Source organism: Mesoplodon mirus, assembly GCF_964341445.2.
Source record: "Mesoplodon mirus genome assembly, chromosome: 4".
Lineage (NCBI taxonomy): Eukaryota > Metazoa > Chordata > Mammalia > Artiodactyla > Ziphiidae > Mesoplodon > Mesoplodon mirus.
This window is the reverse complement of record NC_138979.1, coordinates 53,513,142-53,529,656: the sequence shown is the minus strand read 5'-3', so window position 1 is coordinate 53,529,656 and position 16,515 is coordinate 53,513,142. Positions and strand designations below refer to the sequence as shown.

Sequence of the window (16,515 nt, the reverse complement as noted above, 5' to 3'; positions counted from 1 at the left end):
AGGCTGGGAAGTCCAAGATCCAGGCATCAACAGACTTGGTGTCTAGTGAGAGCCTGCTTCTTGGTTTACAGATGGCATACTTCTGTGTCCTTACACGACAGGAGTGAGGAGTAGGACCTGGGAAGGCGCCTTCCCTGAACAGATCCCCCACCCCCGCAATGTCCTCCCCCCGCCTCTTGTTTGTAGAAAAGCTGTAGTCTCCCGGGCCTTCCCTGAGTCACAAAGGCCTGCCTCAAGAATTAATGATTGAAAGGATGTGAACATGTAATGACAAAAATAGCAGTTGGGCCAGGAGAACTGCTAAGAATTTAAACAGTCAAACAGCCATATGGCAGTCACAGAATTTTTAGTTCCTCCCTGAAGTACCTGGATAACAATATCTGATGCACATTTCCTGAGTGTTTTACAGATGCTAAAACCACCACCAAATGGAAGAAGTTAACTACTTGATGACCATGAGCACTTAGCCCCCAGACCTACTGGAGCCTAAGGATTGATAATGTTGATCCCTGTGACCCCACCCTGTTACCTCACCATCAACCACAATTCTTCGATTCACACACCCTGTGACTCCCCTCCCTCACCATGCCTTTATACAATGGAATATTACTCAGCCATAAAAAGAAACGAAATTGAGCTATTTGTAATGAGGTGGATGGACATAGAGTCTGTCATACAGAGTGAAGTAAGTCAGAAAGAGAAAGACAAATACCGAATGCTAACACATATATATGGAATTTAAGGAAAAAAATGTCATGAAGAACCTAGGAGTAAGACAGGAATAAAGACACAGACCTACTAGAGAATGGACTTGAGGATATGAGGAGGGGGAAGGGTAAGCTGTGACAAAGCGAAAGAGAGGCATGGACATATATACACTACCAAATGTAAGGTAGATAGATAGTGGGAAGCAGCCGCATAGCACAGGGAGTTCAGCTCGGTGCTTTGTGCCACCTAGAGGGGTGGGATAGGGAGGGTGGGAGGGAGGGAGACGCAAGAGGGAAGAGATATGGGAACATATGTATATGTATAACTGATTCACTTTGTTATAAAGCAGAAACTAACACACCATTGTAAAGCAATTATACTCCAATAAAGATAAAAAAAAAATGCTTCCTTGAAAGCATTGGGGAGTTCAGGTCTTTTGAGCACAAGCGACCTGTTCTCCTTGCTCAGCCCTGCAATAAACCTTTCTTTGCTCCCAACTCCAACATTTCAGTTTGTTTGGCCTCACTGCGTGTCGGGCACACGAACTTGGGTTTGACAACAATTCCAACATGAGGGCTCCATCCTAATGACCTAATCACTTTCCAAAGGCCCCACCCTCCAATACCATCACATTGGGGGTTAGGATTCAACATATGAATTTTGCGAGGGACACAAACATTTGGTCTATAGTACCAGCCCAACGGGGGCTCAGCCTCATTCAGAAATTAAGTTGGTATGGAAAATAAAGAAAATGACACCAGCGTTTGCATCTGAGACTCTTACCCCTTAAGATTGGAGCTTACCTGAAGTGTCAAGGATCCTCATGAGTGGCAGATGAATCGCAACCTGAACAGCAGAAGTTTGGGGATAATGTTTGTGAACCTGTCGGAGAACTGATGTGCAGACAAGAGGTGGGTTTCAGAAGTTGCTGCTGGGGCTTCCCTGGTGGCGCAGTGGTTGGGAGTCCGCCTGCGGATGCAGGGGATACGGGTTTGTGCCCTGGTTTGGGAGAATCCCGCATGCTGCGGAACGGCTGGGCCCGTGGGCCATGGCCGCTGAGCCTGCGCGTCCGGAGCCTGCGCTCTGCAACAAGAGGCCGCGACAGTGAGAAGCCCGCGTACCGCAAAAAAAAAAAAAAAAAAAGTTTCTGCTGCTTTCAGGAACGTGTTGAGAATAAGCCACACGTGCTTTGCAACCTGCCAACAGGTGGACAATAGAAGGAAGAGAAAAAGAATGCTTCCTTGTTAAAGTTTTGCTGACAACATGGATTTCTTTGAGCTTCTCAGAAAAATACTTAGAAAGGCAGGGGTAAGAAAAGTTAACTTTAGGGCCCTACCTCACACCCTGAATTTCTTAAAGTCAAGACTAAACTAAACCTCTGACCATCTTTCTGGGAAAAGGAGGACACAAGCCTGAGGAACTCCAACCTAGGGGAAAGTGGCTAACTGACCTATTTAGAACTGGTTTTGGCCGGCTTGAAGTTTAGCATCAGTGGGTTCCTGGCTCACCCTGAACACCTGTGACTTTTCCCAGCATCTGAAATTTGGCAAAGGAGGAAGGGGGTGGCAATGGCCGCACACTTCTACGGTGAAGTGCTGAAAAGGAGGGTTCAGCAGCACCTTCTCAGACCTGGCCAGATAGAACAAATGGAAAGTCTCTAGTTGCAGACAGCGGGGGCTACTCTTCGTTAAGGTGCACCGGCTCCTCATTGCGGTGGCTTCTCTTGTTGTGGAGCACGGGCTCTAGATGCGCGGGCTTCAGTAGTTGTGGCATACGGGCTCAGTAGTTGTGGCTCGAGGGCTCTAGAGCGCAGGCTCAGTAGCTGTGGCGCACGGGCTTAGTTGCTCCGTGGCATGTGGGATCTTCCCAGACCAGGGATCGAACCCATGTCCCCTGCGTTGGCAGGCAGATTCTTAACCACTGTGCCACCAGGGAAGTCCCCAACACACAGAATTTCAACTGGCACTTCTCAGTCCTTTGGGAAGCCAGGCAGGAGCTCCTTGTGCAGGCCCTGAGAGTAGGCTGCCAAGGCAAAGGGACTCTGTGTCCCTGCACCTGCCTGCATGTCCCTTTATCTGCCATCAGTGCAAGGGCCTGGGGACATGTTAGGAGAAACTGAGCTTTGGACGAGGAGGCAGAGTTATAAATAGAGTCCAGGTCTTCTTGACCTTGAGTTTTATTTCTCACACTATTACAGTGTCTCAGAAGTTGAAGGCTTTTGACAATGTGACTGTACTGGGCATTGGTTAAGTAACTGAAGCAATAACTAGGCCTGATGATTAGAAATTGTTCTGAGACCTACTACACATCAAGTGCCAAAATAAATTCCAGGTTAGGGAGTTCCATGGTGGGCTAGTGGTTAGGATTCTGAACTTTCACTTCCATGGCCCGGGTTCTATCCCTGGCTGGGGAACTGAAATCCTGCAAGCTGAGCTGCACGTCAAGAAAAAAAAATTCCAGGTTAATTAAAAAGTTAAAGAATAAATACTACAACAAAAGCATTAAAAGAAAGCATAGGCAAATATTTAGCTGATCCTAAGGGGGCCAAGGCCTGTTTAAACACAATAGCAAAAAGGAAAAAAATTATAGATTTTAAATATATATAAATTCCTCTATGATTAAAAAATTGCCAAAAAATTAATAGGAAAAAAGTTGGGAAAAATATTTGCAGTATCTATGATCAGTGGTTAATATCCTTAATCTAGGAGGATACATAGAGAAGAAACAGATGATCATCTCACTTTAGAAGTGCTAATGGCCAATAAGCATTTGAAAAATATTAATGAAGACAACAGTGAAATATGATAAAAAATGTTTTGCGATGGCTAATTTTATGTGTATTTTACTACAATAAAAAATGGGAGGGAAAAGGATAGTTATGTGCAAAGAATTGAAATCTTAGGTAGGAAGAAGAGATTAAAGAGCTTACAGGAAAGTGAATTTCCTTTAATACTCAGTCTTATCCCTGCATGTGTTTGGAGACTTTCCAGAGAATAGTTCCCAAACTCTAGTAGATGGTGAAGTTTTTTTTACTACTCTATGGGGAAATGAGAAGACAGCATAGTCAGCTTTTCCAAAAGTTAAACATTTTCAGTGTTTACCATGAGCGTAGTCTTTCACACCTGTTTGTTATTACAGGTTTTTTTTTTGTAATTTGTAGTGATAGTGTAAGATAATTTTTTTGAGAAAGAGAATGTGCATGGGTCTCTAAAATGTCTGCATCTGGCTCACAAGAGAGCTGACAACACAACGTTCTCCCTCAAATTAGGGGAAGACAGTGACAAGTCCAGACACTTGCAAACAACTACTCTCAATTTTCATCGAAGACTTACAGCAAAGTTTCATTTACTATTCCATAATACATGATATTATGACAAAATACCATTTACTTCTTTTGGATTGACTGAGATAGGGAAAAACAATATCCAGTATTGTCAAGGTTGTGAAGAAAGGGGCATTCTCAGATATTTACATCTGGATTGTAAATTGGTTTGACTTTTCCGGAGGGTAATTTGGCAGTTTATATTATAAATCTTAAAATGTGCATAACTTTTGACTCAGCAATTCCTTTTTAGGAATATCCTATGGAAATGATCAAGGATGGACACCAAGACTTATCTACAAGAATGCTACTACAGTGTTATTTTAATAGTGAAAAATTGTGGGGATGGAGTATTGAGTGTTATATTTGACAGAGTTGGGCGGTGGGTAGAGGGGTCTTCATTATTGTATTCATTTTCTATTGTTGCTGTAACAAATTACTACATAAAGTTAGTGGCTTAAAACAACACAAATTTATTTGCAACATCATGGATGGACCTTGAGCACCTTATGCTAAGAGAGATAAGCCACACAGAGAAAGACAAGTACTGTATATTATATGTAGAATCTAAAAAAATCAAACTTGTAAAAAATACCCCAAGAAACACAGTAAAATGGTGGTTACCAAGGAATGGGGAGTGGGGGTATAAGACTGATGGTGTTTAAGGGTACAAACTTGTAACGAGTACTAAAATAGCCATAAAGATTTTTTTAAACATCTTTATTGGAGTGTAATTGCTTTACAATGTTGTGTTAGTTTCTGCTGTATAACAAAGTGAATCAGCTATATGTATACATATATCCCCATATCCCCTCCCTCTTGTGCCTCCCTGCCACCCTCCTTATCCCACCCCTCTAGGTGGTCACAAAGCACCGAGCTGATCTCCCCAAATGATGCAGCTGCTTCCCACTAGCTATCTGTTTTACATTTGGTAGTGTATATAAGTCCATGCCACTCTCTCACTTCATCCCAGCTTACCCTTCCCCCTCCCCGTGTCCTCAAGTCCATTCTCTATGTCTGCGTCTTTATTCCTGTCCTGCCCCTAGGTTCATCAGAACCATTTTTTCTTTAGATTCAATATATATGAGTTAGCATGTAGTATTTGTTTTTATCTTTCTGACTTACTTCACTTTGTATGACAGACTCTAGGTCCATCCTCCTCACTACAAATAACTCAATTTCATTTCTTTTTATGACTGAGTAATATTCCATTGTATGTATGTGCCATATCTTCTTTATCCATTCATCTGTCGATGGACACTTAGTTTGCTTCCAGGTGCTGGCTATTGTAAAGAGTGCTGCAATGAACATTGTGGTATTTGACACATTTTGAATTACGGTTTTCTCAGGGTATATGCCCAGTAATGGATTGCTGGGTCATACGGTAGTTCTATTCTTAGTTTTTTAAGGAACCTCCATACTGTTCTCCATAGTGGCTGTATCAATTTACATTCCCACCAACAGTGCAAGAGGGTTCCCGTTTCTCCACACCCTCTCCAGCATTTATTGTTTATATATTTTTTTGTGTGTGTGTGGTATGCGGGCCTCTCACTGTTGTGGCCTCTCCCATTGCGGAGCACAGGCTCCGGACGCGCAGGTTCAGCGGCCATGGATCACGGGCCCAGACGCTCCGCAGCATGTGGGATCCTCCCGGACCAGGGCACGAACCCGTGTCCCCTGCATTGGCAGGCAGACTCTCAACCACTGCGCCACCAGGGAAGCCCTGTTTATAGATTTTTTGATGATCGCCATTCTGACTGGTGTGAGGTGATACCTCATTGTAGTTTTGATTTGCATTTCTCTACTGATTGGTGATGTTGAGCATCTTTTCATGTGTTTGTTGGCAATCTGTATATCTTCTTTGGAGAAATGTCTATTTAGGTCTGCACATTTTTGGATTGGGTTGTTGTTTTTTTGATATTGAGCTGCATGAGCTGCTTGTATATTTTGGAGATTGATCCTTTGTCAGTTGCTTCATTTGCAAATATTTTCTCCTGTTCTGAGGGTTGTCTTTTCATCTTTTTTATGGTTTCCTTTGCTGTGCAAAAGCTTTTGTTTCATTAGGTCCATTTGTTTATTTTTGTTTTTACTTCCATTTCTCTAGGAGGTGGGTCAAAAAGGATTTTGCTGTGATTTATGTCATAGAGTGTTCTGCCTATGTTTTCCTCTAAGAGTTTTATAGTGCCTGGCCTTACATTTAGGTCTTTAATACATTTTGAGTTGTTTTTTTTTTGTATGGTATTAGGGAGTGTTCTAATTTCATTCTTTTACATGTAGCTGTCCAGTTTTCCCAGCACCACTTATGGAAAAGGCTGGCTTTTCTCCATTGTATATTCTTGCCTCCTTTATCAAAAATAAGGTGACCATATGGGCGTGGGTTTACCTCTGGGCTTTCTATCCTGTTCCATTGATCTATATTTTGTTTTTGTGCCAATACCATACTTACCATACTGTCTTGATTACTGTAGCTTTGTAGTATAGTCTGAAGTCCAGGAGCCTGATTCCTCCAGCTCTGTTTTTCTTTCTCAAGGTTTCTTTGGCTATTTGGGGTCTTTTGTATTTCCATACAAATTGTGCAATTTTTTGTTCTAGTTCTGTGAAAAATGCCATTGGTAGTTGGATAGGGATTGCATTGAATCTGTAGATTGCTTTGGGTAGTATAGTCATTTTCACAATGTTGATTCTTCCAATCCAAGAACATGGTATACCTCTCCATCTGTTTGTATCATCTTTAATTTCTTTCATTGGTGTCTTATAGTTTTCTGCATACAGGTCTTTTGTCTCCTTGGGTAGGTTTATTCCTAGGTATTTTATTCTTTTTGTTGCAGTGGTAAATGGGAGTGTTTCCTTAATTTCTCTTTCAGATTTTTTATCATTTGTGTATAAAGAGTTAATGTACAGTTTATTGAACATAGAATATTGTAAGAATGTAATGTGGTAATTATTGTTACAATGGCAACCATATTACATAAATATATCGGAGTAACACATGTATACGTTAAATTTATACAATGTGACATGTCAACTGTATCCAAATAAATAAATAAATAAATGATAAAAATAGATAAAACAACACAAATTTGTTATCTTATAGTTCTGTAGTTCAAAGTCTGACCTGGGTCTCAGTGGGAGAAAAACTGAGGCACTGGCAGGGCTGTGTTCCTTCTGGAGGTTCTAGGGGAGAGTCCATTTCCTTGTCTTTTCCAGCTTCTAGAGGCTGCCTACAATCCTTGGCTCACCACCCGCTTCTTCCATCTTCAAAGCCAACAACATGGCATCTCTCAGGCTCTTCTTTCATCACCACATGTCTCTCTCTTTCTTTCTCTTCCACTTTTAAGGATAATCCAGGATAATTTTCCTAGTTTAAAGCCAGCTAATTAGCAATCTTATTCCCACCTGCCATATAACTACAGGTCCTGGGGATTAAGAAGTCTTTGGGGGCCATGATTCTGCATACACAATTGTATTATTCCATATACTTATCTGTCTGAAAGTATATAATATTAATTAATATTTTAAATATTAAGTATTTAAAACCCAGCCCTAATGTCTATTTTACTTTATTATTTTTTTTCCAGACAGAATTTTTATTTTATTTATTTATTTATCATTTTTGGTTGTGTTGGGTCTTTGTTGCTGCACGTGGGCTTTCTCTAGTTGCCACGATTGGGGGCTACTCTTCCTTGTGGTGCACGGGCTTCTTATTGTGGTGGCTTCTCTTGTTGCAGAGCACAGGGTCCAGATGCGTGGGCTTCAGTAGTTGTGGCATGTGGGCTCAGTAGTTGTGGCTCGCAGGCTCTAGAGCTCAGGCTCAGTAGTTGTGGCACATGGGCTTAGTCGCTCTACAGCAGGTGGGATCTTCCTGGACCAGGGCTTGAACCTGTGTCCCCTGCATTGGCAGGTAGATTCTTAACCACTGCACCACCAGGGAAGTCCCCCTAATGTCTATTATAGTGTATGGATGAAATAAGGACATATATTCACAGGATGAATGCTATGTGCCCATTAAAAGTCATAGTGTAGGAGAACATGTAATAACATCGAGTGATGTTCATTATACAGTAAGTTGTGGGGGGAGGGGATCAAGTCTATAAAAGAATATGTACAAGATGATACCAATTATGTAATACCAAAACCCAAAACAAACCTACATGCAAGTGAATAAAAAAATGTCTGGAATGATAAAGGTCAAAATATTAACAATGCTTATCTCTGGATGGTGATTTAAATTTTCTTCTGTTTTTCTGCATTTTCCAAAATGTACATTACACATGTACTATCTTTTCGAAGAGAAATAAAAGTTGATCGAGAACGTCTACGTAGGACAATTTTCTGATGAAGCGTCTCCTTGGTTTCTTAGCTTTTGACCACACGCGCTCACAGGATGGTCCTCTTCATCAAAAATATATCAAGTCTGGCCATCGGCGACACTCGCTGTTTTTTTCAGGCTCCAGCTGTCTGCTCTGGAAAGTGTGACCCACGGAGGACAGGAAGGAGCCACACGAAGAACTAAGCACGGCAGCGAACCGGTGCTTCTTAAAAACTTTTTTCAAGGCCAAGCAAACCCAAGGCACAGCTACATCCCGCAAAGAACTTAATAACCGGTACCGGTACCTTGGAAGCAGGATGCGCAAGTAAACGAGCCTCTTTCATAATCTCGCTGGTACGTGTTAATGGTTTTAATTAATAATATTGTTTTTAATACATAAAAGAACAGAACAGAGGCACCGCCCGTGTGCCCGCCCGCAGGGCAGCCGAGAGCGGAAGGCTTGGCGGCGGGACCTACGACAAGTGACCCAGCGTGCCCAGCCGGGTCCGCTCTGCAGCGGTGCCGGCGCTCCCGAAGCCCGAAGGGGCTTCACATCCGGGCGTGCACCGCCTGAGCCTGGCCCCAGGCACCACTTGCCCAGGGCGAAGCCCTGGGGCCGGCGACCTTAGCCCAGGAGCCCGTTAGGTTCGCGGGCTTCGGAACTCGAATGGGCGAGCGCCTCAGCACCTCCCCTCGCCCGCCACCCGCGGATCCCGGCCGGAGCCAGCCCTCACCACCGAGAGGAGCGCCTAGAGTCAACGGGCCCGCAGCTCCGCTCCTCCCAGCCTCCTCTATCCCGGAAGTTGACGCCGCGCTCTGGGTCGCGTGCTGCTTGCTAGGGGTGTCGCCTTAGAGATCTGCACGGGCTGGGCTTGCGAAAGGATCAACATGCCTGTGAGTTGTTTACTTTCGGGCTTCGCGTTTGTGTCTGCCTTCTCTGTAGGCCGAGGGGCCCCAGGGGCGGGCTAGCTCGATGGCTTCGCGGACCCCCGGGGCTCCCTACCGAACGCGGTTCGGCGGCTCGGATCCCGCGGCTCTTTCGCGCGTGGCTAACTTGTTGGGACTTGCCCGGCGGCGCGGCAAGTCGGGCCCTGCCTGGGCGTGGAGCTGGGAGGACCCGGCGCCGCCCTGGGTGCAGTCTGGAGTCGATGGCTGGGAGGGGACAGCTCCCCGGGTACCTTAGTCAGCCCTCCTGGGTTTCGGTGGGAACCCGCGAGGCTGTGATCGTTGAAGTCTTCTTGCTCTCCTTTTGCTTCGTGGGTCTTGCCCCCTGTGCCTTCTCTCGGAAGAGATTTCCTACTTGTTTCCTTTTTGAAAACTGTCTTCGCAGTTGCCTTACAAGTTAACTATCAAGGACCGTCTCGCCTCAGCCACTTAAGAGTTCTTATCAGATGTTGAACCCTGGGGGCAGAAATCACCTCGGTGTTGGCACTCGCCGGGTCTACCTCAGCGATTTCTACTCTCAGCGGGTCCAGGGTCCGGATCACGTTCTTACTTAGCACCACAGTTTTACTTTCACTGGCGATTGTTATTAGTTAAGAAGAACGGAGCTAACCTTACCACATGTTTCCTGATCGTTCCCCTTAACCGGAACTTGGAGAACACAAGCATTATAAAAAGTGTTGATGAAAGTTAACAGGCTTTAAAATAAGTAACATCTAAAGTGTTGTCTCTGCTGAATATGACTGTTATTCCTATTTTTGCATGTATATTTCACATATGGTTAAATCGGCCAGAGTTGTGGTATCATTCTAGTAGTAATAATGTGCTTCTTTATTCAGTTGGCTAGAGATTTACTGCATCCTTCCTTGGAAGAGGAAAAGAAAAAACATAAAAAGAAACGGCTGGTTCAAAGTCCAAATTCTTATTTTATGGATGTAAAATGTCCAGGTAAAATTTCAAACTTTAACTCCTTTCCTAAGGAAAATTTCTGTAAGGATTACTTACAGGATTTCTGTAAGGGTTGCTCATAGTGTGTTGTGTATGTTTCGATATTAGGTCCCGAAGTGGGATTACAGAACTGGAATGTCATAAGGGTTATTTCCATAATAAACCACTTTAGAAACATTTGGGTGTGTGTGGGGGGGGGGGCGTGTGTGATGGGACTCCACAGGGGACGTGACATTTAACTTATTAAGTCTTTAAGCTGTTCAGATGATAAGTTTTCTTTTTCACGATGCAATGAAAAGTATATTGATTCTTCAGTGTAAAGCTGCGGGGTCCAGTATGGTGGCCATTAGCCATATGTGGCTACTGAGCACTTGAAATGTGGCTAGTCAAAATGGAAAAATTCTCATTCTTTTTTTCTTGAGGTATAATTGACATAAAACATTATATTAGTTTCAGGTGTGTGACCTCATGATTCCATATTTGTATATATTGGGAAATGATCACCACAATAAGTCTAGTTAATATCTGTCACCATACATAGTTACAAAAATTTTTTTTCTTGTGATAAGGACTTTTAAGATACACTCTCTTAGCAACTTTAAAATATTCAATATGGGGCTTCCCTGGCGGCGCAGTGGTTGAGAGTCCGCCTGCCAATGCAGGGGACACAGGTTCGTGCCCCTGCCGGGAAGATCCCACATGCCGCGGAGCGGCTGGGCCCGTGAGCCATGGCCGCTGAGCCTGCGCGTCCGGAGCCTGTGCTCCGCAACGGGAGAGGCCACAACAGTGAGAGGCCCGCGTACCGCAGAATAAATAAATAAATAAATAATTCAATATGGTATTATTAACTGTAGTCACCATGCTGTATGTTGTTTTTTATTTTTATGCTGTATCTTTAAGTGTGAAATATACACCAGATTTTGAAGATGTAGCATCGAAAACAAAAAGGCTTTGATTATATGGTGAAATGATAATATTTTGGAAATACTGAGTTCAGCAGAATATATTATTAATTTCACCTTTAAAAGAAACTTGTTTTTAATGTGGCTACTAGAAGAGTTTGTAAAATATGTGGCTTGCTACTGCACAGCACTGAAGTTCCTAATCTTTTACAAGGTCTTTACTAGAAATATGTTGAACAGGTACTGTGTTTTTTTCTGCTTTTCACTTTTAACACTTACCTGTTTCAGGCTGCTACAAGATTACCACGGTTTTCAGCCATGCTCAGACAGTGGTGCTTTGTGTAGGTTGTTCAACCGTGTTGTGCCAGCCGACAGGAGGAAAGGCCAGACTCACAGAAGGTAAATCATTTGGTATTTTCTAACCCAGTGATCAGATTTTATGATTTTAAAACCTCTCTCTTTACTAAAAATCAGTTTAAAAGAAATCTTAAATTCATAATTACCAAAATAATTTTCATCTTTCATTGCTCTTTTAGTAAAGAGTGCCCTGTTCAATTAGATAAGTTTGTACTCTTGACTTTGCAAAGAATTGCTTTATCTATTATTTTTCTTAGTTTAGAGCACCTGATTCTGTTGTATGTAGTCAGTTTGCTTGACTTGGAATGTTAGACATAAATCAGAATGGAGCAAAAGAATAAATACATAAGATATCTAAAAACATAGGATTTAAAAATTTCTCCTGTAAATATTTTGTTTCAAATGTATTTCGTACATATGATTTAAGATAGTTTTAATCATTGCTAGCTAAGCAACAGATAACTATAATGAAAATGTCAGAGGTTTGATTTTTCTGAGCAACTACTTATGATTAATATGGTCTAATTTGAATTCTTTCACTTTTGTGAAGAAAAAATAATACATATGTATATAATTTTCCATAGTAGTACTTAGAGATTTACAGTTCAATAGTGATACTTGAAATTTGCTTGTGGTATTTTGGGGAGCTGTGAATTCCATGTTATTCTCATTGGAACAGTTATAAATGGATTGGCAATAAATCCGAGATCTATTTGGTGTGACTTCGTGAGATCTAACTGTGAAATTAGCTCAATATTTAAATGCAGTATTGCTCTTAAAAATGTACTTGCAAGATTGCCAAAACCTTTATATCATGCCATGAGTTTAGAATTTTGTGTCCATGTGCTGACAGATTAAAAGGGTGCATCTGTACCAGAATTTTCCTAAAAGATCTGAAATGAACTCTAATCAAAATTATTTTCTTGAACTCCTTTATAACATTTGAGAACAGGGAGTGACAGTCACATCAGAGTAAATTCAAATATAAAAGATATCTTTTAGCAAATTTCTGGTATAAAAAATAAATAACCTGTATATGAATATTACTCTAGTATTTCTAAAACTTAAGCTTTTACGTAAAAAGTATTTTTTGTCATTAAATCTCTGTACCAAAGATAGAACAGACTTGTGTTTAATATGCTCTTGTGATTCCTTTGCAGGGTGTTCATTTAGAAGAAAGCAACACTAATGATCCACACAACTTCCTGAATTTGTGTTCTATCGCAGAAAGCCTTATCAGTTCAGTAATTCCAGTTAATCTACCAAGATAATGTAATTATGTTTAATTTTGTAAGGTATACAACAGCGCTCTCTTATTTTGGTGTCAGTTTTTCAATAAAGTTTTGATTATGGGCAAACTACTTTCAAGTATGTGTTAATGTGCTATACATTTATATATGCTGTGTATATGAATTTGGTTTAAACATTTTTAAAAGGGTATTCTGATTAATTTGTGTCTTGCTTCAGGAGTAGAAACTTTAAGTATTTGATTTTCAGTCCTTTTCCAAATTTCTGTGAGGGGGCTAAATGATTACAAATGGAAAGAAGTTCATTATTTATTAATTCTAAATATAGTTTTGGTATTATAACTATGGAAACATATTTATAGAAGTACATATTTAATGCAGTAACAATCACAGTGTAATGCCTTGGATTTATATGCCCATAACATACTGTATACTTTAGTACAGTAACTGCAGCTGGGGTCTGAGTTATAGAAAGCTCTTTTTGGGGTAGAAAATTTGAGAGGAGGAGTCAGGAGTAGCATGATTTACCCGGGATGTTCTGGCAGGGGGAGGTAGATGGTATTGAATTCTCTGGTCCAGACAGGTGAGCACTCCTGACTGAAAAATGTGTTGAGTGGTTCTGTTATCTCACTGTTACTTTTATGGTTTATGAAGTGACCCTCGGGAGTTAGGGGGTAGTGTATCTTTCCCTCCCTAGCACCTATATGACTGCTTGTTAGACTGGGAAGATTAACTGCTTCTCTTTTACCTGTTACCTTTAAGGCAGGCACTGAAGACAATCATTTCCTATCAAGAGGTGTTCCTACATATACACCCCCAATCCGAGAGACTGATCCTTTAACATACTGATTGGTGTATCAGAGGGATGTTACATGAGAACTGAAGAACTATGGAAAGTTTGGAGCGTATTTAATATATGGAGAAATAAATAACTCAGAGCTTCCCAAACTTTCTTGGTTTATGGCATCTTTAGTCTCAGTAATTTTTTTTTTTTTTTTTTTGCGGTACACGGGCCTCTCATTGTTGTGGCCTCTCCCGTTGCGGAGCACAGGCTCCAGACGCACTGGCTCAGCGGCCATGGCTCACGGGCCCAGCCGCTCCGCGGCACGTGGGATCCTCCCGGACCAGGGCACGAAACCATGTCCCCTGCATCGGCAGGCGGACTCTCAACCACTGCGCCACCAGGGGAGCCCTATCTCAGTAATTTTTTCATGGAGTCCCCTGGCCAAAAGAAATACCTAACAGTTAAATTTATTAAGTAGTTAGGTTCTAGCAACTGTTGTAGCCATTTGAAAAAAAAGAACACAAATGAAAAGCAAAGGGATAATTTTTACCTCATTCTTAAATTACCTACTAATGGAATGAGTGTGCCTTTTGGGCACTGCAGTTTCTCAAAATTGGGATCATGTTGGACACTGCCATCCTCATTTTTTTCACATTGATTTTTGCATAGTACTAGCTTTTTATCACAGCAATGGCCCAAAACCCAGCTTCACAAAGATACATCATCAAAGGGAATGTGGTGCTATCTAATGTAACAATTACCTGGAACTAGAAGTTTGCATGGTATCCAAAAGATGTCAAGTATCAATGTTTCTCCCATGATGCTCCAAGCCACCTCAGCTTGCACAGTTTAGGAACCTTGGAAAAATCTGTGGGTAAATAAGGAGCAAATTCCCGAAAATTTTCTTGGAAATAGTATTGGAAGAAAGTATTGTACTTTAAAGAACCTATCTAAGGATTAATTTAAAGAGATACTTGGCACTGGGAACTGAATGGTATATTAAGTCTTACTTCATTATTAATCTAAACATATTACTGGGTTTGAAAAATGCTCAGTAGAGAACACTCAGACTTTTCCAAACTTCAAGGTTTGCCACGTACATTATTTACTGAATTTTTTCTTTAATACTATTATTTATATTGTCTTCACTTTTTAATGTAAATGTATTTTTAAAGGAAACCTTATATCTCTTCCATAAATTAAAAAAAAAGTTACATAAAGATAATTAAAAATAAAATGAAATTCTTGGCTTCTGACCTGGTCGGGTGACAAACAGTTTCTTACCTGGTTGCCCCTGTAAGTCATCTGATAAAGGTCAGTTTTTTTGGTTTGAGATATAATGTAGATACCATAAAATTCAACACTTTACAATGTAAATTTCAGTGGTTTTTAGTATATTCACAACGTTGTACAACCACTATCACTATCTAATCCCAGACAATTTTCATCTCTCCAAAAAGAAACTCCATACTCATTAGCATTCACTCCCCATTTCTTCCTCCTCCCAGCTCCTGGCAACCACTAACAGACTTTCTATCTCCTTGGATTTGCCTACTCTGGACATTTTATATAAATGGGATCATACAATACGTGGCCTATTGTGTCTGGCTTCCTTCACTAGCATAATGTATATCATGGCCATTCATGCATGTGTATCAGTACTTCATTTCCTTTTTGACTGAATAATATTCTGTTGTAAGAATATACATTTTGGACTTCCCTGGTAGCACAGTGGTTAAGAATCCGCCTGCCAATGCAGGGGACACGGGTTCAAGCCCTGGTCTGGGAAGATCCCATGTGCTGCGGAGCAACTAAGCCCGTGCACCACAACTACTGAGCCTGCACTCTAGAGCCCACGCACCTAGAGCCTGTGCTCTGCAACAAGAGAAGCCACGGCAAGGAGAAGCCTGCGCACCACAACAAAGAGTATCCTCCGCTCGCCGCCACTCGAGAAAGCCTGCGCGCAGCAACGAAGACCCAACGCAGCCAAAAACAAACAAAAAAAAACTATTTAGAAAAAAAAAGAATATAAATTTTGTTTATCTATTAATCAGTTGATGAACATTTGGGTTGTCTTCACTTTTTGGCTACTATAAATAATGCTGCTGTGAACTTCTGTGTACACGTTTTTGTGTAGAAATGTTTTAAATTCTCTTGGGTATATACTTAGGAGTGGAATTGCTAGGTCATACAATAACTCTGTATTTAGCTTGTTGAGGAACTGCCTGTTTTCCAAAGCAGCTGCACTATTTTATATTCCTACTAGCAATGCATAAGCATTCCAATTTCCTACATCTTTGCCAATACTTGCTATTGTCTATTTTTTTGATTGTAGCCATCTTAGTGTGTGTGAAGAGTTATCTCATTAGGGTTTGATGTGTATTTCCCTGATGACTAATGATGTTGACCATATTTAAATGTGCTTATTGGCTATTTGTGTATCTTCTCTGGAGAAATGTCTATTCAGATCCTTTGCCCATTGTTAACTGGGTTGCCTTTTTATTTTTGAGTTGTAAGAGTTCTTACATATTTTAGATACAAATCCCTTATATATATGGTTTGCAAATATTTTCTCCCATTCTGTAGGTTGTCTTTTCACCTTTTGTCCTTAGAAACACACACATTTTAAATTTTTATGAAGTCTAATTTATCTAATTAGATATGCAAAACAGTATGGAGTTTCCTTAAAAAGCTAAAAATAGAGTTACCATTTGATCCAACAATCCCACTCCTGGGCATATACTGATATCTGGAGAAAACCATAATTTGAAAGGATCCATGTACCCCAATATTCATAGCAGACCTATGCCAGGTTGACTGTTCTTTTCTTACCTAGCAAATCCTCACCTTAGAAAAAAAATTAGGGAGACTAGTCCTGTCCGATTTAGTTAAAAGACTACATTTTAAATTTTTCTTAGGGAAGCAGGTTTAGTTTCGATTATTCTACAGGAACAGAATACTGGAGCTGCCACTGCCTTCTGGACCCAGAGCTCAGG

The 16,515-nt window shown here is 41.1% G+C and overlaps 1 protein-coding gene across 1 annotated transcript; it reads left to right on the top strand.

The window, feature by feature from the left end:
* The first annotated feature begins 8,890 nt into the window (after positions 1-8,890).
* Positions 8,891-12,849, top strand: RPS27L (ribosomal protein S27 like). Its single transcript, XM_082616679.1, has 4 exons — positions 8,891-9,233; positions 10,121-10,229; positions 11,420-11,530; positions 12,649-12,849. Exons 1-4 carry the CDS (start codon positions 9,228-9,230, stop codon positions 12,675-12,677), a joined length of 255 nt encoding a protein of 84 aa, XP_082472805.1. The 5' UTR covers positions 8,891-9,227; the 3' UTR covers positions 12,678-12,849.
* Positions 12,850-16,515: the final 3,666 nt, after the last annotated feature.

Bases quoted from the DNA above. Each gene is read 5' to 3' on its own strand.
- RPS27L (XM_082616679.1), top strand. The intron at 10,230-11,419 runs GTAAAATTTCAA...TACCTGTTTCAG, and splicing joins TATGGATGTAAAATGTCCAG to GCTGCTACAAGATTACCACG. The intron at 11,531-12,648 runs GTAAATCATTTG...ATTCCTTTGCAG, and splicing joins AAAGGCCAGACTCACAGAAG to GGTGTTCATTTAGAAGAAAG.